The sequence below is a fragment of the Alternaria viburni genome (genome assembly GCF_023758015.1).
Source record: "Alternaria viburni strain BMP 2772 chromosome Unknown scaffold_6, whole genome shotgun sequence".
In the NCBI taxonomy this organism is placed as follows: Eukaryota; Fungi; Ascomycota; class Dothideomycetes; order Pleosporales; family Pleosporaceae; genus Alternaria; species Alternaria viburni.
This window is the reverse complement of record NW_026055775.1, coordinates 153,192-177,290: the sequence shown is the minus strand read 5'-3', so window position 1 is coordinate 177,290 and position 24,099 is coordinate 153,192. Positions and strand designations below refer to the sequence as shown.

At 53.1% G+C, this 24,099-nt stretch overlaps 9 protein-coding genes across 9 annotated transcripts; 6 read left to right on the top strand and 3 right to left on the bottom strand.

Moving 5' to 3' along the window:
• Positions 1–351: 351 nt before the first annotated feature.
• On the top strand, positions 352–4,556 carry J4E79_003500 (uncharacterized protein; the record flags this gene model as incomplete). Its single annotated transcript, XM_049352394.1, has 2 exons — positions 352–741; positions 789–4,556. 2 exons carry the CDS (start codon positions 352–354, stop codon positions 4,554–4,556), a joined length of 4,158 nt encoding a protein of 1,385 aa, XP_049212773.1.
• Positions 4,557–5,108: 552 nt separating this feature from the next.
• Positions 5,109–5,675, bottom strand: J4E79_003499 (uncharacterized protein; the record flags this gene model as incomplete). Its single annotated transcript, XM_049352393.1, has 1 exon — positions 5,109–5,675. One exon carries the CDS (start codon positions 5,673–5,675, stop codon positions 5,109–5,111), a length of 567 nt encoding a protein of 188 aa, XP_049212772.1.
• Positions 5,676–8,953: 3,278 nt separating this feature from the next.
• Positions 8,954–11,239, top strand: J4E79_003498 (uncharacterized protein; the record flags this gene model as incomplete). Its single annotated transcript, XM_049352392.1, has 1 exon — positions 8,954–11,239. One exon carries the CDS (start codon positions 8,954–8,956, stop codon positions 11,237–11,239), a length of 2,286 nt encoding a protein of 761 aa, XP_049212771.1.
• Positions 11,240–13,544: 2,305 nt separating this feature from the next.
• Positions 13,545–14,490, top strand: J4E79_003497 (uncharacterized protein; the record flags this gene model as incomplete). Its single annotated transcript, XM_049352391.1, has 2 exons — positions 13,545–14,307; positions 14,363–14,490. The coding sequence occupies 2 exons, from the start codon at positions 13,545–13,547 to the stop codon at positions 14,488–14,490; spliced, it is 891 nt and encodes a 296-aa protein (XP_049212770.1).
• A 332-nt stretch (positions 14,491–14,822) lies between these two features.
• Positions 14,823–15,936, top strand: J4E79_003496 (uncharacterized protein; the record flags this gene model as incomplete). Its single annotated transcript, XM_049352390.1, has 2 exons — positions 14,823–15,878; positions 15,913–15,936. The coding sequence occupies 2 exons, from the start codon at positions 14,823–14,825 to the stop codon at positions 15,934–15,936; spliced, it is 1,080 nt and encodes a 359-aa protein (XP_049212769.1).
• A 435-nt stretch (positions 15,937–16,371) lies between these two features.
• J4E79_003495 (uncharacterized protein) lies at positions 16,372–17,940 on the bottom strand (the record flags this gene model as incomplete). Its single annotated transcript, XM_049352389.1, has 3 exons — positions 16,372–16,542; positions 16,596–17,781; positions 17,828–17,940. 3 exons carry the CDS (start codon positions 17,938–17,940, stop codon positions 16,372–16,374), a joined length of 1,470 nt encoding a protein of 489 aa, XP_049212768.1.
• Positions 17,941–18,741: 801 nt separating this feature from the next.
• On the bottom strand, positions 18,742–19,711 carry J4E79_003494 (uncharacterized protein; the record flags this gene model as incomplete). Its single annotated transcript, XM_049352388.1, has 2 exons — positions 18,742–19,285; positions 19,644–19,711. The coding sequence occupies 2 exons, from the start codon at positions 19,709–19,711 to the stop codon at positions 18,742–18,744; spliced, it is 612 nt and encodes a 203-aa protein (XP_049212767.1).
• A 271-nt stretch (positions 19,712–19,982) lies between these two features.
• Positions 19,983–21,383, top strand: J4E79_003493 (uncharacterized protein; the record flags this gene model as incomplete). Its single annotated transcript, XM_049352387.1, has 1 exon — positions 19,983–21,383. The coding sequence occupies one exon, from the start codon at positions 19,983–19,985 to the stop codon at positions 21,381–21,383; it is 1,401 nt and encodes a 466-aa protein (XP_049212766.1).
• A 619-nt stretch (positions 21,384–22,002) lies between these two features.
• Positions 22,003–24,029, top strand: J4E79_003492 (uncharacterized protein; the record flags this gene model as incomplete). The annotated part of the gene is made up of 2 exons (XM_049352386.1): positions 22,003–23,871; positions 23,919–24,029. 2 exons carry the CDS (start codon positions 22,003–22,005, stop codon positions 24,027–24,029), a joined length of 1,980 nt encoding a protein of 659 aa, XP_049212765.1.
• Between the last annotated feature and the right edge of the window lie 70 nt (positions 24,030–24,099).

Below are 24,099 nucleotides of genomic sequence, written 5' to 3'. Positions count from 1 at the left end.
GTGTGCCAAGACTAGCGCCTCTCACCATCGTGGCTACTCAAGCTACCCGCCTCAACCTCCTATACACCCATCCACACCCGCAGTCCGCCCCACCACGAAAGGGCCCCTTCTTTCACGCCGCCCCCTCCCGAGCGCGACTCCACGCCGTTCGGTGAATCAGCGCGACCCAGCACGTGTTCGCGACTGCCTCCAGCCCGCGCATCCATCCAGCGAAACACTCCGAAACCTCCGCACTCGCCGCGTCACCTCAGCAACTTGCAGATAGCAACTCTGCGGAAGCGCCGACTTGACATCCGTGGCGACTTGTAGCATCTGACATTAGGTGATTATCCCCAACTTTTCTTAGCTCCCATGTCGCATGTGGAGGACAGCGGGCGTCCGGCCGGGCTCGACTCGCAGCAGTCGGCGCCGCTTACGCCCACGTCCTTGTTTGGATCAGACCAAGAACACGTTTCTGACATTGAGTCTTGCGCCACTTCAGTTCCGGAAACTGTTATGGCAGAGCAGGTTGCCAACGATGTGGTAAAGGAAGCACAGTCGGTGGGTCGTTCTGCGCCCATCGACGACTCTGCGTCAACTACCAACACCCCCGCCGTCAACGGCGAACCGCCCTCGGGCACAGCGACCACGAAACCGACCCCACGAGAAGCGTCTCCTACGAAACCCACTGTGAACGGCACAGGTGCACCCGCCACTGGTAGTGCACACGTGTCAGACAAGGCCGATGGAGATGTGGCAGCTGTAAGTAGCGAGGAAGAGGCATGCGGACGTGGTGTTAATAGTAGCAGGGCGAGAACAAGCAGTCGGATGCATCACGGCACGATTCCAAACAGCCCCACCTCAATGGCTTCTCGAGCGAACATCTGGCGGCGGAGTCGCAAGCCGTAGCAGATGCCAGTGGTGGCTCAGATACCGACATCAGCCGCCCAGGAAGCGTCGACCAGTCCAAGCGCGACGGAGTTCACGTGCGGACCAACTCAGCAGCCAAGAAACAGCCGTTCAAGTCAGTGTCTGTGACGAAGAGCTTTCTGGCCAAGACCGTTCCGACCACGCCTGCTGCACGACCGGGGGAGAAAGCAGCCCCGGCAGCCCCGCCCAAGACGTCGATTCTCACCGCGAAGCCCCGCCTCGTAGCGAAATCCGGCGCTGGCAACGCCCCGCGTGCGCTGGGACAGACCAATGGCGCAGGTGCAGGTCCAGATGCGAGCAAAGTCTGGAATAAGAACCAGCCCGTCCCAACTCCACCGCCCAAAACCTTCACCGACGAAGAACTGAAGCAGCAGTACGGCATACACCTTGCAACACGCCTACAAGCTGATGAAGGAGGCAAGGAGGCCAAGTGGGCAGACATTGACGATGACGAGGAAGACTGGACCCCGGAAGCAGTGCAATGGATGGATGGAACCAAGTCCTCAGTTGCGGTGCCACCGGAGACGCAGCCACCGCCTGCCGAAGAGCCCAAGACTATTCTCAAGCCTGAGACGCCCGCCGAAGCACCCAAGCCTACTACGTCCCCGGCTCCAGCTACGAACGCGCCCAAATTGAGCGTCACTGGTGGTGCCAAAACTATCTTGAAGCCTGGTGCGCACACGCAGCCCACTACTGGAAAGTCAAGTCTGGTCCTCAAGGGTCAGCCAGAAAGACCAACTCTAGTGGCCAAGCCATCAGCAACCGAGAAGAAGTCACCATGGGCGCCCCTGCCTCCAGTCGAGAAGGTGTCGCCGATCCAAATCAATCCCCCTGCGCAGCAACCGCCCCCACAGCGCTACTCACAGCGTGATTCCTATGGCTACGACTCCATGCCCCCACCTCCCGCGAAGGAGATCGCCCCAGACGACTTTAATCGCAACTGGCGCAACGAAAGCGGCGGCCGAGATACTCGAGACGGCCGGGAATTGTTCAATTCACAGAGTGGTCGTTATGAGCCTGTACACAATGACATGCGGCGGGGTTCTGGACGAGATGCTGGTGGTGGCTACCGGCAGCAGCCGTCCGCTGTGTTACAGAGGCCTTCTCAGGACGGCGGCCCAGCAGAGCCTTCAGCGGCGTTCCAGACGTCAAGGGCAAGCGCGGATGGTCCTACTTGGGGCAGGAGGAGGAACTCGTCCAACGTTAGTGGAACTATGCCTAGGCGTATGTCGATGGACCCACGGGGAGTAGACATGCCTACTGGTCCCATGAACATGGAGCGACGCGAATCACACTCGATCAACGGTGTGGACCCTTCGGATCCTGCAGCCGCCAGACAATCGCCATTCCAGCAGATGAAGTCTCCGAACGTTCCTCATGCACACCCGGCTTCACCCTATGGCTCAGTAACCTCAGCTGTACAAGATGTACCGGCGCCTACACCAGCACCACCGGCAGAGAACCCAGTCGAGGTACAGAAACGTTTGATGGCTGAGAAGATCGAGCGCGCTCGTCTCAAGAAACAGCAGGATGCGGAAGCCGAGAAGCAGGCAGAGGCAGAGAGGAAAGAACGTCTTGCTAAGAAGCTGGCCGCTATGGGACCGCCTGAACCCAAGCCCAAAAACAAGGATCAGTCGCCCACACGCCCAGAGCAGTCCCCACAAAAAGACAAGGCTGCTCCTGCGCCATTGCAATCACCGCCAAAACCACCTGTACCGACTGCCGAGGGTGAGGTTACACAGTATGGGATGATGAAGGTCCATCAGTCTCACCCGGTGAAAAGATCGCCTCAGGCGAGCCATGCTCAAGTAAATCCCTCACCGGTGACTGCTCCTTCATCACTTAACCAGCAATCGACGCCGCCGTTTGACGCCTTCACTCGTGACAACGAAAAGTCTCGGCTGTCAACTGAACAATCTCAAGCGATCGCTCACCAATCAGACGGCGCTATCCCTTCTGGGCCTAGGCCGCAGGCACCTCCGACCTGGTCGCAGTCTTCCTCTACAGCACCTCAACCCAGACCTTGGACATCACAAGTTTGGGGTCCTCCCGGCGCAAAAGATCGAGCTCTTGGTAACGGTACCTTCGACTCCGATTACAGAGGCCAGTCTCGCCCCGGTGCCCAGCAGCAACTTCCTGTTCAGCCACCTGCCGCGACAGCTCCCATTGGCACTGGCCTAGCTCCTCAGGCTTTGACTTCACACCCAGCAAGACAGATGCCACCTTCGCAACCCATGTACGCCCAGCGATCTTCGCGCGTCCAAAACGCTGCGGCGGCTCGGGCGGCTAGACCACCCCCAAGGAACGTCACTGGCGGCGGTTGGGATACATTTGGTGAACTTATCAAAAAGGATGACCAGGACCTCGCAGCGAAGAATGCTCAAGATAGAGAACGCCAGGGCGAATTCCGTCCCGAGCTTCGAGAGGTATACAAAGATCAACGTGGGCAAGCACAAGTGACGCTGCATGACAAGGTCGCCGCCGAACTGGCTCTTGCCGAGGCATTGAAAAAGGACGATACTACGAAGCCTTTGGTTGAAGGTTCGTCGCCTCAGCAAGGTCTGACTCAAGGCCCTCTCCAGCAGGCTACTGGTCCTCGCGCATCGCGCTTCTTCCCTCGTGCGACTGAGACCTCAACAGAGGCGACGGCGTCTCCGTCGACCTTTGTGTCAAGTAAAGCAGACTCACCTCCTCCGCCTCCCGAGACAGAGACACACCCTGCTTTCAGCAGTGAAGCCGGTCACCCATTGGTGAGACTGCCGAAGCCCTCGCCTGTCGTGCGACTTCCACCGTCGGCAGCTGGCAACGGTACGGCCGCTGCTTCTCACGTAAACATGCCGTCGCGCGGCCAAGCTCTAGGCGCCAGACCTCTCGCAATGAACCCGGAGTGGCAGGCAAGGTTTAATAAGCTCCTCGACAAGCCAGGTTCCAACCGTCCATCAGCCCATCCAAGCACGTCTCCAATGCTGCCGGTCGCTACTCCACAGCAAGGCGCGGTCGCCCCGGCTGCCTTGTCCAAGGCTTCGCTAGACGTTCGAGGAAATACTGGTCCTGCAACTGTGTCATTGCCCAGCGCGTCTCAGACGAGAATCTTTGCAGATGATCGTGGTGCAGAGGCTGTCACTCGTGGTGATACTGAGGCTCTGTTCGAAGACAGAGAGTTCGGTTCGCTGCCCACCGTCAAATTGTCCAAGGTTCCGCACCTCGCAGCCAATCAACCACCCAAGGCCGCGCCTAGAGATGAGCAGCACCCGAGGCACAAGAAATTGGAGAACCCGTTCACCATTCGCCGCCTGGAGGCATTCGACATTGAGAAGACGACACAGAACAGGCTGAAGTTCGACGTTGTTGTGCGCCTCGCGAACATGCGTCAGCCTGTCACCAAGTCAGTGCAGAGGAAGCACTACGGTCCAAAACTCAACAGGCAACCGAAACCCAAAGCGACGGGTACGCCGAGCACCACTTCTACCAACAGTGTGAAGGATCGCCCGCGCAAGCCCTCGCACCAAAGCCAGACAGATCGTTCTTACAACAACAGCGCTTCACGCCCGTCTGCTCCCAAGACTTGGTCCACCAGCAACAACAATGCTCCTCGCTCATCCCCAGCTCACACAGCTACAACCTGGGCTAAGGTTGCAACGGCCTAAGTGTCGTCCACAGTCCCCCACTAGCTCCAACCACTGCTACAAGGAATGTTCTCCTCGTTCGAGCACTGTCGCCACACAAGTACACGAATGTCTGATAGCTCCTCGAAGTGCTTCACCTGGTTACTCTACGTACTGTTCTCATCGCAGCACACCATTTCACTCTTCTTCTCCTTCAACAGCAGTATATAGCGCGGCATCTTGTACCACAACGGTTTGAGTGGATCACAGGGTCGCTTTTCTTGGGAGGCAGTGTACTCCCGATCCTTCTTCCACTGGACTCCAAGTCCTCCATTCTTGCTTTGGCGCGACATCACTTTCGGGGTCAGCATGTTTTTCTTTCCTTAGACCTTCGTTCATCTCCTTGCCATGACCGGCGTCAGGACGCGAGTATGGGTATTGACAGCTACGACGGGCCATGACCTCGTGGATGCGGAAATGGGATGACGATAGAGGACTTCGTGTACTGCTAATAATACTTCTGAAACTTCATACTGCTTTACCCTGCTGTTCTTGTGATGGCGAACTACTCTTCTTCTGCTTGGAAATATAAGATTATGCATCTAATTGCCTCACCGGAAACTTGACGGCTTCAAGATTTGTTCCTCCAACCTGCTTGCCACTCGCCGCAGTAATCAGCCCATCCAGCCAATCTTGGTGTCCTAGAAGCATCTTGTTCGGCTTCTGCTCCTCCCAATCCTTGAAAATCTGCCCAATCTGACTCTCCTGTGTCAGGATCCTCACCCGCTGCCCCTCCAGGTCCTCCACAACCCACGCATGGTAAATCTCCAGCCCATCCGGCGTCTTGGAACTCCATGCCAACCTGCCCGCGCGCCCATTACTCTCCGGTGGCTCCGACTCCTCGACCGTGCAGGTCAGCGGCGGGAAACCGAAAGTGCTGAATTTGAAGACGTCGCCTTTGTGCAGGAAGGTGCTGTCGGATGACGGGGGAGTGATTTGAGCGCAGTTCTTGTAGTAGGATTCCCATTTTGAGATGTTGGCTAGTAGGGCCCAGATTTGTGTGCTGGTCAAGTCTTTGGCGATGCGCTCGTTGGAGACGAAGTTGTCGGTTGTGCCCGGGAGGAAGTGCGATGGCCAGTTGATTGCGGATTGGGTCGCCATGTTATTGGCCGATTAGTATTAATTTGCGTTGTGCCGCTGGTTCTGGGTAGGAACTTTTGTGTTTGGCTTGAGCAGTATGTAGAGGAAAGTTGTTGGTAGGCACTTTATCATTCATGCATCGATGGATATCGTTGACGCTAACATGTGGCGCTTGTACATCATTGCGCATGGGAAAGACTACATCCGCGAGGATCCACAACTACATTGATTTGTCACCTTTGAACCTGAGCGGGAATGCTTTTAGCAGGATTTTGCGCATTTCATTCATTTCTCGGGAAAACGATCGTGGCTCAAGGTATTATGCGGGGATCGACCAGCCGACGTCATCATTAGAGCTAGACTCCCAGGCACCCAGGCAAGCACTTTGCCAACAAATCTATTACAGTCACGAGACTCTACTCACATGAAACCCATGGCAACAACTTGGGGGCTTTGAAGAAAGTACAAGTATTTTGCTGACAACATGCTGCCACTGTGCTGGTGGCTTGAAGTAACCTTGGAACGTTATGCATCTTCGTTGATCAAGACCGCATTGTCGAAAATCGTTTCCGTAGAAATACTAACCAGTTCATCAGTCGCATTATTGAACTGCATTCCATTCCCGGCCATTGCTTTTACGCATGTATCGTTTCTCATACAATCCTCAGTACCCCGCATGTGCCTCCCTGACGGGCAAAGACGAATGCCACCCTCTCTCAAGACGAAGGTCTCAACAACAACGTCAGAGCCAATGCGGTTGTATCCTTGTTTTTCAACCTTTCTAGGGTTTCTGACTTCCTGGATGACGGATACTGCTCCAAGATACCTTCTCTGCTGGATCCAATCCCGCAGCCCCTCCAACATGAAGTAATCCGCCTCTGCCTCGACCCGGCTGTAGAGAGCATAGTCGAAGCCGTCTTTCCTCGTCCAGTAGAGCGGAAACCTGGAAGGCCGACGCATAAAGCTGAGTAGATGCTCGAATGTATGCGCATCCGCGTCGACGTAGTACGAGCCGTCGGCCTGGAGGTCCGCGCCGTCTTCCCAGCGAGTGAGTAGACCCTCAAAATAAGGCGAGACCGAGAGGACTGATTTAGACGTGCGAAATTTGCGACCGGATACGTCGAGCGTAATCTGATTGTCTGCCATGATAGGAAGAGATGGACAAGCTCGGATTGAAGAGGAGGGAGGTCTGGCTGGGGGGCGATGTCAGCTTTTATGCTACGAGACATGTGCAAACTCTGGATTCACGCTGCGATATCGCGTGATACACTGTTTGTGAAAACATGAGGGTGATCTGAGCAGAGTGACATGGTGTCTCTGGAATGCTAACTACCAACCCGCAGTTAAATTTAATGAAGTGCCTCGGGAGAGATGTAATACGACATGACAGGGAAGATCAATATCACAAAGCGACGTCATCAAATTCCATCATCGCAGGCCATGAGAGTCCTACTACACAACTACATACTTAAGGAACCTTACATTCAAAGGTCCAAAACGATTTAGGGTAACTGAATCACCGTTGCTTGATTCACAGCCATCAAAACTGGCTCATTTCGTTATCTCTTCCAGCGCTCACCCACAGCCACTCGTCATCGTCTTTCGAGGTGTTCTTATCGTGAATATATGCGTGAGGCCCACAGATATGCGTTGAAGACGCGGGGATGTTACTATGAACAGAATCATGGGGCCGAGGGTATTGGCAATGGCAATTTGCGTTCATACACTGCGATGGCTGCGTTGACACTGCTTGCGCTGGTAGCGTGTACTGGGTTTCCAAGTACCTCGCATCGTGATTCGGTACGTAATATTGTGGCTGAACGTGAAGCCATGATGTTGGCTCTGCAGGTAGCGAATAGTTCGCCTCGTAGCCCAAACCCCAATCGTGGAGTCTCTCGCAGTCGCAACAGTCGTAACCCATCTCATCGGGAGTCACTCGAGGAAGACCAAGGCCCGGATGCTCATATAGGAATTGATCGAAAGATTGAACCATGCGAGGCACTGGAGAAATTGCGAGGGACCCCTCGTATGGGTCGTGGCGGTGGGCGGTCAAGGACGGGTGGTTTACCACGTGGGCTGGGAAGGTCTGCTGCGATGAAGATGGTGCCATGCTGGACTGGAGTTGGATTGTCTCCACAGGTCGCCTTCCGTCGACATGAAAGGATTCCTCCGAGATGGGGATGCGCATATCTGATGCAGATTGTGCTTTGATGCGCGTAGTATCGAGTTTGTGGTTGACGTTTCCCCCGTCAAAACCTGGTCTAGAAGCTTCTGACGTGCTAACCTGGGCTGCAAAGTCGACTAGGAAATCGAGAGCGTTCATGTTGCCGGATGATCAAAAAGAGCTACGAGAAGATAAGAGGACTAGAAAAGAGTTCAGGTATAGTCCTTGCCAGCGCGCCCTGATATTGTGACTGTTAACATTGATCTTCGAGGGGAGAGGTCACACTGATGGTACTCGCACCAAACGGGTGTAGCAGTGCATCGTGTTGTTGCACCCGTGAGGAAACAACCTATCGGAAGCAAACCCATTGTCTGAACAGTTGTGATGATGCGATGTGATGGATCAGAAACAGTCTGATGCATTAGGAGATGTGTGAGCCGTGCTCCTTCCTGAGTTAATATCCTCAGTTCTTATCGAAGCTCCTATCACAAGAACAGCATAAATGCACAACACCTGGGCAGTCTCGTGGAACCAATAGTCAGATGTATCGCACGGCTGCACGACTGCCTTTGTGTAGAACTCCCTGTGGGGGACTAGAATTGTTTCAGTGGAGGTCAGACCCCTGAGTTCCTTGGAAATCAATTAACTACGTTGCCTGTAGTAAGATATGCATTGGTACTTGTGGTGGTGCGACCATCTTGTGTATGGCCGAAAAAGCCCAGGTTGAGAGACGAGATGAATCCACCGGACAGCAGCGATGCGCTGGTGCTGCCAGACAGCTGAAGGCTACTACGCCAGATGATACGAATTTACTGTGTCTTCGCTCTGCGCACAGGAAATGGTGGTCAATATTGGCGTGCAGTCAGTAGATGCATGACGCGGTATTGTCTGTTGAAGAGTCGGATCACCCCTCCCCGCGTAGGTTGGCTCACGCCCGGCGCATGAGCTTGCCGCTAGCGCGGGCACTTGTTGACAATCCGAGCCCACTCATTCCCTCCACATTGAGCAATGCGCGCAGCGCGACGCGTTCAATGTGTCGCTTCGAGCTCTTGAGCCTGATCATTGTTTTTTTCGAGCGACTGGCGGCACGGAAGAAACGGTTCCGCGCACCCAGCGACCTGTCAGCGCCGCGACCATGCTCCACGAAATCCTCCTCTCGCTCTCCGGACACCCATCGGCGCTGTTCGATGCCCCGGACCACGTGACAGCAACTGCGCGTCGCCTACTGTCACCGCCCGAAGCAGAGCTGCTATCTTCAATCGGTCATCTGTCGCGTCTGCATCGAAGCACACGCGATCATGTCGCTAGAATCGCCGCGTCACATCCCTCAGTCATCTGCAGGGCGGTCGCTACTTCGATTACCTCTTACCATCTCGAACGGTTCCAATGCAAGGTACTGGAAGTCGAAAGCCGTGTCTTGAAACAAGATGCTTCCATCGTGGGTGCATACAATATCGTACCACTGGCTGGGATAGTGAGCGAGTTCTCGGAATGGACCAGGGTGATGGAATGGCTACGGGATATCAGCAACTACATGTTGCCCTCGGACGTTCCTGCGAAGTTCGAAATGATGATTGGAAAGGCTGCCTCTGGAGCTGCCGTTATCGACAAGCTACGAAGCGAGGCACAAACAGGCTATCCAGACATTGAAGAAACTGCCCGGGGTCTGAGCAAAGTCGCAGAGACATCGTGGCTACGGCAGCTGTCAACCTGGCTGCTATACGGTCGCCTTCCATCGTTTGGTCGTTCCGACTTCTTCATTCAGCAAGGTGACGAGGATGCAGATGAGCAAGTCTTCGTCCTTCAGAACAAGCTGTTACCAAAGTTTGTCACAAGGCAAACGGCTCTCTCCATCCTATTCGTCGGACGATCGCTGAACCAGATCCGCGCACTGCCGTCAGCCGTGAAGGCGTTAGACACATCCAATTCGGTCTCGGAACTTGATCTGCTTCCCAAGCATGTACAACAACTCTCTCGAGTGAGTGCACCGGTGTCAACGGCCATGCTCTCGGAGGCAATCGCCAACATTCGCCTCTCGCTGTCTCAGAATCTTCTACAACACTTGTTACCTCGTGAGAAGATTGTTGAGACATTGACGGTTCTACATCAATTCTTCTTGCTAGGAAGAGGAGAGTTCGCCCTGACACTGATTGCAGAAGCAGATGATAAGATATTATCTCGACATAAAGGGTCGCAGCCCACCAAGTCTGGCCAATCTGTCAAGGCAGTTGTGATCAAGGAAGCGGAGATTAGCCAGGTCCTCGCGCGGTCCTTCTCCGTTCTGTCCACCTTATCTAGCGAGGACGAACACACAGATGATATTCTGGATGTTGCAACTCAGCTTCTACATCTCAGCGTTAACGGCTCGTCTAATAACCGCCCTGGGACACCGGGCCGCGCTAAGGACGCGGACTCGATGCTTCCACAGCTTGCCATCATGTCTTTCGACGACCTACTGCTGTCTGTACCAACGTCCTTGACGATGGACATCCGTTCACCACTTGACCTCTTTATAACAAAAGCAGACCTTGACGTTTACTCATCGATCAATGCTTCCCTTCTCGCAGTCCGGAGAGCACATCTGCATTTAGCAGAACTATGGCGATACAGTTCAATACGGAGAGACCATCCTTGTCCGCCTGGATATCAATACAGCAATTCCGCGCATGGTAAAGCAATGCTGAAGCGGCGACGACAACGCACTACGAAACGGGCGCAGGACATGCGGAAGATATGGGCGACATGCGCAGCCGCTATCTTCTTCTTTGCGGAGAGCGAAGCTTACTTTCATGGTGCGGTCGTACAACAATCCTTCGGTCATTTCATAGCATGGGTTACCGGTCCTCAAGTTCCTTCAACCGCGGAATCGTTGCCAGCAGCTTCCGACAATTTGAGTGCCACTGGCTTCCGCAGGTCGACGACAGAAGGAAGCCTACGGCAACAGCATGATCCAGAAGCATTGGCCTCAGCACATCGCCGCTTTCTGTCTTCGGTCGCGTACTCGCTTCTGCTTACCGATCAAGCCTTCACAAAAGCGCTGCGTACCTTGTGCACCCATGTAGACGAGTTAGTGGCATACATCAAGCGTCTTACAAAGATCCAGCAGAACCTGGATCTGGAAGAAGATGAAGGTGTGGAGGACTATGCGCAAAACTACAAGAAAGAAGAGCGCGAGGTCAGCCTGGAGATGGACCGGGCAAGGAGGAGGCTTGACAGCGACCTCAAGACACTCGTAGAGCGGCTTCGTGAGATTGATAGCGACAGGATTGGAGCTTCTGCACCTGGTACATCTATTGGCGCGACGATGGAGGAAGGTGCCTATGAGCCATTGAGAGTAGGAGGTATCGACCGTCTTTTGATGAAGCTGGACTGGAGCGGCGAGAACGAAGAAGAGGAGACCGAGGACTTGATCGATCTTTAAAGTACATGGCTTTGTCCTCGTCAAACGTTTTCAGGGACTACTATCTTCGCGATCCTTGTTGGCTCTTGGCACTGTATCATGACCAATGTGGTAACGGCGGAAAGCGCGTTGATTGCGCGGTTGCGATGCCTCCGCATGGGACGGACTTTCTTCTAATGTCGACATGGGTGAGTATCGTCCAGGCATCATTTAGGTCGCCTCCCAACATTCTATCATCACATTCGTCACACCACATCATACCACATCATACCGCTTCAACAGCTTATCAACATTGCTCTCTTGCATCAATACTGTGTATGTATCGGTGTTCACGCCCACAATTCGATGCTAACAACGCTAGGTCCGCTCAAAACAATTCCCCCCAATCCGCCTTCGTGTTCAACTTGACTCGATACGATCACTCCGCCGTAAGAGATCCCGCCATGTCTTCAGATCGCAATTCCGCCCGTTCTTTCCTTGGATTTGTACGGGGTACCGGGAAACGTTTCCCCGTCGAACGCGACGACCGTCCAGCATGTCTTCCAGCCACGTCAAACGAGGCATTGCCTAGGAGACGCCATTATATCTACCCGCGAGAAGACTCTGGAGTATACATGCCGACAGGACCGGCTGAGATAACAGGCAAAAGCTCTTCGTCGACTCCTCATCCACCGGCACAATTGAATCCCTTCGAGGACGCCCGATACGAATACAGTGCTACCATCTCTGAGACGCAGCCGTCACCTGCACCATTGGGAGGCCCACGGTGTATCACCTCTGATCCATCTGCAGTCACGACCGTAGCGGAGTCGAAGCGTCGCAGGGGCTACAGGAGACGCCTACGAGATCGAATCTGGGCTATGTTCAGAAGAGAGAGGATCGTTTGCGTATACCGGCCGTCCAGCGATAGAGCGCCTCTCCTAGGAGGGGAAGGAACACACCTCCGACGTGGCACTGTGCGAGGACAATGACTTATGGACCCGCAGGACGAGAGCGACGATTATCGTCTTGGTCATGAGGCTGCGCTGATTTGAGGGTGGTTTTGTGTTTCATGAGTTGGCTGTAATGCTTGTATTCTTTCGCACGTGCCCAGTAATTGAACCATCTTTCCAATGGCTATGGAAAACACAATGAGGTCGGATTTCTTTGACAAGTGAATGTATGATAGCCACTGATGTATATGTTACACATTTTCACTCAAAAATGGCGAATACCCTAGACTGTGTTGCACTTGCTACATACAGGGTCGTTGTGATATCACCGGCATTGAGGAAGCGATAATACCAAGATCAAAAGTCATAGGGAACGAAGATGTAAGAGGGTGGCAAGGGGTGTTACAGCCAAGCAGCAAAAAAGTGTTCGTGGTTTGCCCCACATGAGAATCGAACGCAAGGACAAAAAAAGATGTTGTTGAGGTCGTGCCCGGGTTCTGTTCAATTGTTAGAATGTAATGCTGAACAGTGGAATGCGATAGACATACCGAACCGGGGTTACCAGAAAGTTTGATAGAAGTCAAAATCTGGAGTGATAACCACTACCTGTATTGGCGGTTAGACAGACTTCATGAGAACAGGGTTGGAGGAGACGTACACTACACAACCGTGTTTCTGGTGTTTGATGACAGAATTGTCAAAAGTAGAATTAATAATCTTGAGCATGAGTCGCATCAGCAGCCCGCCAGAGTTCTACGGACTAATGCCCAAAGTTCACCACTCTAGTGTGTGGCGAGCGGGGTCGCAGATGTGTGGAGCGGGGCTTAGCCGGAACGCGGAGCTTGTGGACAAGCTGACCATCCACATGCTCTCGGTAAGCATCGTCTGCGCTCGATGCTACATCGTCTGAATTCCCCTCGATCCCCAGAAGCCCATCGCGTTCTCTTGCATCGAGTCGGTATGCTGTCGCTAGTCGAAGCATGAAATATGTGCAGCGAATCTTTAACACGTCTCCAATCCATTGAGACGCGTCTTTGCCACGCCACAAACACGCGTCTCTACCGAAGCGACGCCACAAACATCTGCTCGAATGGTGTGCGCTAACCCTGGGCCTACGTAGCGATAAATATGAAGAGAGACGGCGCAGGCGATGGACGACGAGCAAAACAAGTTCCAGCCTCAGAAGGATGCAAGGGTCACACAAAGGGTAAGAACGGATGGGTATCGCATCCCAAATTGAACGCCAAGACATACGTCAGATGATGGTAATTCGCAGGAGGCAAGGTACTTGCGACATGTTACCTTGAGAAGCAAACAAGAGCCGCATGTCTTCTGCTTCTTTTGCTTGCGCGATCCTAGATCGTTAACGTCCCTGCCTACAAGTCGACTACACCATGACTGTCCAGCTCAATATCTTCTCCGCCAAGGCAACTTTCAACTTCACAAGCAACAAACCGGCAACTAGCGGCCCCGAACTTCCAGAAGTCATTAGTGCGGAAGATGGTGATGACAAGTCTCGGGACCAGTCGCTGTCGGCTTCTACTAAGACTTTCGTAGATGAACACGAAGATGTCATCGCGTTCAAGACGATCAACTGGCTAGCTGGAGTTGGGGATATATGCAACGGCACCTCCAGAGGAACCGGCGAGGCTAATGCTACACCCCAATCCTACGATGACAAGCAAAGCATAGGAACGAGAAGGAACACGAAAGTGATCACGCATCGTAACGTTCGGAGCATACCCAACACTCGACGAAGTGCGCTACGCCGGCATTGCGACTTCTGGGACGCCGATCAGGACGGAGTGATCTACCCATGGGACATATTCATTGGCTTCCGTAAACTCGGCTTCAACATCGCGTTATGTCTATGGGCAGCGGTTACCATGGCTGTGTGCTCATCTTACAGCACCCAGAGTTCTTTCCTGCCGCACCCGCTCTTTGCCATCTACCTTGACAATGTCAACCGCAACAGACATGGAAGCACCACTGGTGCGTACGACTTAGATGCCGAGCTGGATACGCGACGCTTCGATGCGATATTCGAGAAATATGCGGGGGGCAAGGACTACCTGACCGGGCGAGATCTATACGACGTTTGGGCAGGCCAATGTTGCGCGAATGATTTCTTCGGATGGTTTGCGGGTGCCTTAGAATGTGAGTTGCGGCTCATCACCTAACGGACTGAGCATACGATACTGACATTTAACAGGGATAGCCATGTACATTTTGCTATGGCCACAGGACGGAAGGATGCGCAAGGCCGATATTCGAGGAGTATATGATGGTACCATTTTCTGGAGAATTGCTGAAACCCGCTCCCAGCGTTCACGGCCATGAGATTGCGGAAGCCCATGATTGGTTCCACTGGGACCATACACGACCCAGAAAATTTAATTTACCAACATCACTTTGGTACGACCACATTAGAGTTTTAATGTGACAAACTTAAGCAGCTAAACGAAACACACATTAACTCCCACTGTAATTCAGCGTCTGCCTGAATGTGTCCTCTCCATTAAATTGTTGTTGCAAGAATCAAACTTACGCTACGTCCCTTGACCTCTAAACTGGTAGTCTCGAGATTGCCACTTCAGCCCATAGATATACACCTTCTAGGGCCTGGATCGCCGCTACACAAGTTCCTGCCTCGATAGATTACCGCCGCCACAATGCGCCACCCCGAGCCCTGCCCATCCTCGGATCCCATCACCCCGATCAGTCTTGTCAAGACCCAAAAGCTTGCGCGAGACCGATATCGAGCCTTGAGCTGGAGTCTTTTCCAAGTACCTTCTTCTGACAGTTTTATACGCTTGGATACCCGCGATGATACGCCCGCACACGCCTTGCCGGACGAGAACGATGGATTCACTGTCGTGCGCCAGTATCTATACGATGTGCTCACCCACACAGGATGGGGTATAGGTTATGAGTGCCCTGCAGCGATAAGAGCAACGGTGGAAGGCTGGTATGGGCACGGAGGGTATTTCAAGGCGCAATTGGCAGAGAGAAATGGATTGTTGGATCTTTGTCCCATGAAAGGAAAAGATGGTGAAGGTGACGAAGTATACTTCGAGGACCAACTGAGAGACAAGATCAGGCAATGTGTCAGATATGAGAGCAACATGCTATTGTATCGTGAGGATGAGCTGGACGACGCGATGTCTGAAGCAGATACATGCGTGGGCGATGATACTCCTGATATCAGTGTACAGGAACGGGGTTACCAGGATTCCGATGGAAGCGAAAGCATATACTCGGTATTCCGACCGTCGATCGATCTCAACGAGGATGCAATGACCATTGCTGCCCATGAAGATCAAGATGACGACCCTGAACATTCAGCACCTCATGTACACCGCAGCGACAGCGCAAGGTTTTCGGGAACAGTCGGATCAAAGACACGGATCAGCAAAGGACTCGTATCATCCGACCCCGAGCCCAGAGTAAACGCGCCTTCCGAGATCACGCATGAACTCACTTTTCAGGTTCCTACGCCAAAAGTAGAGCAATCAAAGAAGAGGAAAGAACGGTCGCATGAAAGTTCAAGAGCCATGGATGAGCTGGTTGCAGGACGCAAGTCATCCATCAGCCATGCAGTGTGCAGCCAAGCCAACGCAACAACACCAGACTCGAAGTCTCAACACCAACCGAAAAACGAGCTACCTACTGCATACAAACATGCAAGATGTGGCGCCGTTGTACCCGCCGAGAAGCCCATGCCTAGCGTACGGCAGAGAAACCACAGAAAAAGCACGAAAGCCATCAAACGCCGGACACAGATGACCCACGACACAGCTTGCTCTGTTAGCTCGGTACGCTATGAGACACTGCCACAAAGTCAACCACCCGCAATAAAGGGGCAGCATCTTCTTGTCGAAGCTACGGCGGTGGCGAAGAGAGCGGTCGCTCTAAATCTCTGTGTTGTTGAGGCAAAGTACTTGAACCATCACGAGCGGAATAAACAGAGTCTCATGTCTAGGATATTTGCGAAAGTGGGCGGAAAGAGAGGGTGAACGTGTGGTTTCAGAGGGAAGAGGCAGAATACAGCGTGACACAATACCATCTCGTTTGTCACAACTATGAGTTTAAAGCCAGCGGCAACAGGAGTATCTAGAAACCTAACGAGTGGCACAATTGATGTTCATTCACTTCATTTCATGATCTTTTTGTGGCCTTGACTGTAACCCTTGCTATATACACGTCTTTTGATCTAGACGATTAGACCTCATGTCCGCAAGTAGCCAGGTGCATTTCTCCTTCCGCAGGCAGCGTCCATCTTGGCTCAACACCGATGATACCACGCTCAGTGATCATGCTGGCGTTCACTGGGCTCTTGGGAATGATCTGCTCACCCTTGGTGGCAAGGATGGAAAGTACGTGTGCAGCAGCCTATGTGTGTTAGCAGATGTTCTCACTGTGCAACCTGGTTTCTTGGTGCTTACCTTGGCGTTGATGAAAAGTGTCTCCGGGTTGGGGTTGTCAATGGTGTCGCAAGCTTGGTGGTAGCAAGGATCTTGCTCGACACCAGTTCCAGTGTGGAGGCCTCCAACAGGCTTGCCAATGTTCATGAAAGATTGGTAGTCACTTCCACCGGTGAAGCGTGCGGCTGTCACGTTTACTCCCTCCTTCTGGAAATGCTCAACGAAGAGCTTCTCGATGGCTGCTGATCCTGGCGCACCCGTGAGGTTGAAAGTGCTGCCATCACCATCGAAGACACCAAAGTAGCCGCGGGAAACCATGTCGAAGTTGAGGTATGTAAGGATGTTGTTCGCTTCTGTGGCGTTCAAGTTCTGTGTGTAATACTTGGATCCAAGAAGACCGTTTTCCTCCGCGCCCCACCATGCGAATCGGACCTTGTTCTTGACGTTGTATCTCCTGAGCGCCTTGGCAATCTCGAGGATGAGTGTGCTGCCTGAGCCGTCGTCGTTGATACCAGCGCCGGCTTGTACACTGTCAAGATGCGCACCGAGCATAATGACGTTAGTTGGGTCACCGTCTTTGGTCTCGGTGAAGACGTTCTGTGTGATGCGTGTTTCTACGGTCTGGGTCTGCTGGAAGTACGCTTCGATAGCTTCGCCGGCCTTGAGGCGTGCGACGAGGGGTTCAGCGTCGGCGAGGTTAATGTAGCCGGTTGACACGTATTCGGGGTTAGGGTTGGACAACGTGCCACCGGTAACATTCGCAGTGTCGCTTGCGTAGATGATTACTGCAGAAGCACCAGCGGCAGCGGCAGGCTTCATGCGCCCAGCGAGGGTAGTACCATCAGGGCAGGCCCCTCTTTGCACCAAAACGATCTTGCCCTCAACATCCAAGTTGTCGTAGGCTTCGTTTGTGCAACCTTCGGGTCCAGAGGCGCCCAGTACAAGCGGGAGCGTCAATCCTTCCGGAGTGGTCGATGGCGAGTAGGACAATCCAATGACACGGTAAGAGCTGTTGCTCACACTGAATTCAATTGACTCAATCTTATTGAAAAGAGCCGGGAAATCCTGAGTCCATGTCTTGAAGTGTGTGTTCTGGGTTTTGGCGAGCATGTAGTCAACAGATGCAGCGTAGCCCGGAAGACCGAAAGCACGGTTGCCGCCATTTGCTTTTGCGATAGAGTCAAAAGCTTTGAGGTTACCCATCAACCTGAAAAAGTCAGTGTGCCGTCGAATCAACGAATAGACGTCCATACTTCTCAGTCTTGATCTCAGCCTGGATTGGTCCAGATGATACCATAGGCCGGGGTCGCACAGCAGCGAATGCTTGCGCAGCGCCCGCAAGGACGATAGCACTGGAAACCTTCATGTTGTCACTCTAATCGGCTAGCTTCTCCAGGATCCAGATGTGACGAGCGTGCGAGTAACGTCGCCCATGTTTAGGTGGCGGCACCGAACTCATATACGCATGTTTCCCGCCACTGGACGTTCCGGCTTCTTGGGTAAATGCAGCTTGTTTGAGCGCGGGACACCGTGCCTGGCCCACTCTTATCATCGTCTTGCAGGTGCTGTGTCCGGAAAAGAAGGTCACAAGAGAGTAGATCGGTCTTTGCCAAGTTGCCAAGGGGCAGACATTGATACCTGCCCAAAGGGCGATAGACTGGCTTGGCGGGAAGGTTACCATCGTCACGAATCCTGTCTCTTCTATCGCAAGGTGACCAGAGAAGTCGATATATCCGAACGGTCTCTGGTTGACCGATTGAAAGCGATGCAAGCTTCACCGATGAGTACGTTCCGTGTCATGGCTCCTGGGTATTGGTTGTTGGCGTGTCCGAGCGGCGAACTGAATATGAATCCGGGACTATGATCCATGATAACAGAGAACTGCGACTGGAATACTTTTGGTGAGTTCATGCGGCTGAGTTGGATCCCAAAGTTGCGAAGAATGTGATGTGTCTTATCTTGACTTGAGTGAGGCGACGCCAGCATATATAGCTCGCGAAGGGCGCGAGTACCTCGATGTCAAGGTCCGTCTCTGGGCGCTTCCAAGCCCATGAACAGAGTAAGCGTAAGGAAGCGTACTCGGTAAGAAGTCTGTATCGAAGAGAAATGTGAAAGTATTAGAATTATCAGGCGAGATTGAATATCAGTGGTATCAAGGATCAGGATATCATCTTTCACCATGCAGCAATGGCGCTCGCTCGCTATCACCAGCAACGCCGCTCCCATCGACATCAGCAAGCTGCTGGTCTCTCTGCTTCTTTCTATCTCTCAGAACGAAAGACAACCCCATAGCGAGTAGGAAACCCTGGAGGATGCCCGTAAAGATGAACAAGCCCCAAGCACTCCAGCCTCCAGGTCCTAGCCTCGCATATAGACTTGCGGCAAAGACGAAGCTCCCCGGTGTCTGAATGCACATCATAGGGATGGATAGACTTCCGGTTTCCTGTAGTCTCCAAGTCATGAGGATCTGTGGTATGTATTGTATAGCGGCAAGGACGGTAGCAAGCAAGCCGAGGAAGTTTGCCCATCCGCGAACGTGTGAAGGGAGCGCGTATACGAAAACGACGGAGCCGATGAATGCGACGACGAAGAAGGCGAGCGAAACACCTAGGACGAGGACGGCCTCTTTCCATGTGGGCATGTCGGTATCTTGTTCTTCTTCTATAGCTGGTGAAGTGGCTCGAGGGAAGAAGATGAGGAAGAGCAGCATGCTGTCAGTTGTTAGTGTCTAGTATGCTGGACGGTTGAGAGTGTCGTACATGAAGAAGAAACAACTCCACTGCACCCCGATCTGTACTATCCCGAGCATAGCTGCGGCGCATGGAAAGCTTCCAATCTCCTTACAACATCCCATGTCCCTCGTGCTTTCCGGTAGGGTCAAAATGTTCGCGATGCTAGCGGTTCCCGACACAGTCCCTAGGAGGACAAACATGGGGCTCAGACCACGCGATGACCGACGCGATATGATCTTATAGTGCTGTGGAAGGTAGGATACGAGTATTCCGAGGACTATGAAGCTACGCGACGGTGATTAGCTGTGTTGACATGCGACGAACAGGGCAGGCTTACACGGAGACGCCAAAGTTGACCAGGTCGGGATACGCGAGTTCGGTGCATCTTGGGTCGTCTGAATACATCGTGGCGGAGTAGATTGTTGTATACGAGAGCGTCTTGCTGCTACATTTGCTATGACTGAAGCGCAGTGGTGTCAGTTGCCGCCTGGGGAGCATGTGACGTAGGAAGGAGCTCACGCGTCGAGCGGACGCGGAGGTGACGGCTAGCCCCGAGCGCTCCTGCCTCGGCTGCGCGTACCTGCCGCATCAACTATCGCGAAGCCGACGATGCCACAACACTCATCAACCCCAACCCCATGATCATCCGAACTCCCAGTCCCTCTCACAGGCCGACATGGAGTTCCTCCCCGCCCTCCAGCATGGCATAGACGACCTCAAGCCCTCGCTCTTCGAACTCCTGTCCGAGCAACAGCTCGCATCGCTCCTGCCCCCGTCGCTGCGCTACCTCCTCGCCATCACAACACCCCGATATCCACGCTACCTGCTCCCCATACTCAATTCCTTCGATGAAGTCTACGCGCTGCTGATGCTGCTCGTGGAGCGCCACTTCCTTCGCACATACGGCGGATCATTCACCGAGAACTTCTACGGGCTGAAGCGCGCCCGGGTGTTGAAAGTGCGAGGAGGTGAGATACCGCGCGCACAATTGGGCGCATCGGACAGCGTACGAGAGGCTGTAAAGCTGGGCAGTGGCGATATATGGAAGAATCTCGCCGTCCTGGTCGGCCTCCCATGGCTGAAGAGGAAGTTCGACGAGGGCTACGATGTCCACGCTGCGCATGCCAACCTTTTGGGACCCGGGTACAACCGTGACAGAGAAGGATTAAGAGCAGGGGCCAGCGTGAAAGAGAGGCTGATGCACTACTACAAGTGGTTTCTACGCAACATATACCCGAGTGTCAATGCCGCCTACTACTTCTCCTTGCTGGCCTTCAACATGGCCTACCTCTTTGATGGGACCAAGTATCATTCGCCATTCATGTGGCTGATTGGTTCGCGTATACGAAGACTGGGAGAGGCGGATCACAGGGCGATTGAGATTGCGACAGCGCCGAGTAAGGTTGGCCCGGCGCGGCCTGGAGAAGGCGGATCTATCTTCTCGCCAAGAAACATTGCGAGGAGTATAGAGCCGCGCTTGTTGAGTTCGCTGAAGATTCTTCTTCCAACCAGTATCTTCGCGCTCAAGTTCCTAGAATGGTGGCATGCTTCAGACTTCGCCCGACAGCTATCGAGGAAAGCCGCTGAGAACATCGACTTACCACCGCCAATATTACCTTCGTTACCGCCATCCGCGAAGCAGCAACCTTCGAAACAGGGAGAGTCTTCCGAGAAGGCACGTCCGACATCGTCTTTGTCGGACCAACCTCAACGCATCGACCCTCCAATATCCTCAACCACTCTCCTCCCAATCCTCACTGTACCCTTACCACCATCATCAACGTTATGCCCCATTTGCATAACACCCATCGTAACACCCACAGCCTCGCCTACGGGATATGTCTATTGCTATACTTGCATACACAGGTGGGTGGGGGGTGATCACGACCGCCAGGTCGCCTTCATGGAGGGTGCTGCAGGATTTCGAACGGGTGATGATGGAGAAGCAGAAGATGAGGGCTGGGGTAGGGAAGAGGGAAGCAGAGAGGGAAGATGGGAGAGCGGTAAAGGAAGAGATGCTATTACTGGAAGGAGGATACTTGGTGGCACTGAAGGTTTGCGAAGAGTCGTTGTTTAGAGTTATTTTTGCGGCACATCATACCCCTTAGCAATCATTCCACAAGACTAGTAATGACTTGTGACTACTTCTAATTTACTCCGGACTTTTGTTGTCGTCGTGTTCGAAAAAAAAAAACCCTCTTTACATATCGTGCCTTTCGTTTGACGCTGAATCATTAAGAATATTCGGTGACGTGATCGGGGTCTGGCGTGGTACGAGCCGATGAGGCATTCCACCTTTGGTTGACTGTGCGCACGCGCGCTAGGTCGCGAAAATCAGCCTCAGCCGACGATATCCTGCAAAGATCAGCCGGCCTTCAACCTGCCGCAACCGCCGAATAGTCATAATCGTGCAGGTTAGAGTCACGACGTGCGCCCTTTACTGCCGCTTGTCATGTATCTAAGCCAGGGCGGAAGCTAACACTATCTTCCAAGATTCGCTTGCAGCTGCCGCATTAGACCATGCATACGCATTCTGTCAGCCAATGCAATAGTCATATGCGAGGCCCATATCAGTCATTCCCCACTCTTTGACTTTCTGGTAGCCCTGCCCTCTATATTTCTTCATTCTTCTTCACCAACATATCTATGAGTGGGCGGCGCATCTGATCTTAATTCGCGCTTCAAGCCCATCAGCAATGGCGCCACCAACAATACCAGCAGAACATTCTGTCAACGATTTCGCAAACGATGTCGCATCTCAAATGGAGGGCTTCACTCAGTCACAGGGTATAGCAGAAGAGGCTATTGCACGAGATCGCGAGGAAGACGAGTCTGCATCAGAGGATGACGATGAGTCTTCCTCGGGTTCGGATAGAATCCGGCAGCAATATTCCATGATAAATTCTTATCGCCGGCCTTCCTGGGTCAACCCAGGATCACGATCCACCGCCATAATATCTTCCAGCGTACCCGAAAGGAGTCATCTACCAACGTCATGGAAGAAACACAGTCATCTGTCGAAGAAAGAGAGGGAGACCATGCGAGACGAAGAGCGGAGTCTGCTCCGCGACAACCATCTGATTCCGCCCAAGCACCCAAGGGCTGGAAGCGAGGGACCTTTTGATCGAGTGCGATCTAGAATGTCAATTTCAGGACTGCGAAAAGTTAAGAGCACGCCAGACGAGGAAAGCGCAGTCGAATCACCCTCCGAGCGAACAGCGCTATTGGGAGCATCTGAAGGTGATCCAGGCCAACCATACGGGGGGTTGGACTCACCCAAGACAATCAACAAGAAATGGAACGAGGCGGTTGCAGCAGGGAAGATCAACACGAGCTGGCAGCGAGAAGCTAAAGTCTTAACCAAGAGTTCCGCACCGCTTATCTTGACATTCCTACTACAGTATAGCCTGCCGGTAGCGAGTATCTTCACCGTCGGACACATTGGCAAAACCGAACTAGGAGCTGTGAGTCTGGCGAGTATGACGGCGTCGATAACGGGCTATGCAGTATACCAGGGTCTAGCAACTTCGCTCGATACCTTATGTGCACAAGCATACGGCTCAGGACGTCCCCATCTCGTTGGTTTGCAATTGCAACGCATGTTGTACTTTCTTCTCTTGATCACCATTCCGATATCGCTCATATGGGCTTTCGGAACACAGATCCTCTCGCTCATCGTTCCAGAAAAGGAAACGGCACGCTTAGCCGGACTGTACTTGAAGGTTCTCATCTTCGGAGCGCCCGGCTATGCGGCCTTCGAAAGCGGAAAACGCTATGTACAGGCGCAAGGTATCTTCAGCGCGACTATGTACATTCTGCTCATTTGCGCGCCACTCAACGCTTTCCTCAACTGGTTCATGGTGTGGCATCTTGGCTGGGGATTCATTGGCGCACCCATTGCTGTTTCCATAACAGAGAACATCCTTCCTCTGCTATTGTTTCTCTACGTCAGATTCATAGACGGATACCAATGCTGGGGTGGTTTCGATCGACGAGCGCTCAGGAACTGGATGCCGATGGTGAAACTTGCGCTTCCCGGCTTGATCATGGTGCTTGCCGAGTTTCTGGCTTTTGAGATCTTGACGTTGAGCTCATCGTGGCTTGGCCCAACTGAACTTGCGGCGCAGTCTGTGCTGGGCTCGATTACCGGCATCACCTTCCAAATACCGTTTCCCATGAGCGTGGCAGCATCCACGCGCATCGCTAACCTCATCGGCGCTACTCTGGCAGTTCCAGCGAAGACAGCAGCCAAGGTGGCCGTCTTTGCCTCGGTCCTTGTCGGCATCTTCAACTTACTACTCCTTTCGCTCCTTCGCGAGGCCATTCCCCGGCTTTTCACACCTGACGAAGAAGTCATAGACATGGTCGCAAAGCTCCTACCGCTATGCGCAACTTTCCAGGTCTTTGATGCGTTAGCAGCCAATTGTAACGGTATCTTGCGTGGCTTGGGCAGGCAGGAGATTGGTGGCTATGTTGGATTGTTCGCCTACTATATCGTTGGTATCCCGATCAGCTTCGGCACCGGATTTGGATCACCACATTGGGGTCTGTATGGGCTTTGGAGTGTAAGTTGCGCTGTTCACGATTAATTGAAAATGCTAACGTCGCATAGGGACCTGCGATTGCTCTTGGCATAGTGGCTGCCATTGAAGGTGTATTCATATGGCGAACAAGCTGGGATAAAGCAGTTGAAGATGCGAAGGTGCGGAATGCTGCAAATTAGGAATGGCTCTATGCGATGAAAAGTGTATCGCTGCATAACCCTAGTGTTCAATGATAAACGAGAACGAGAA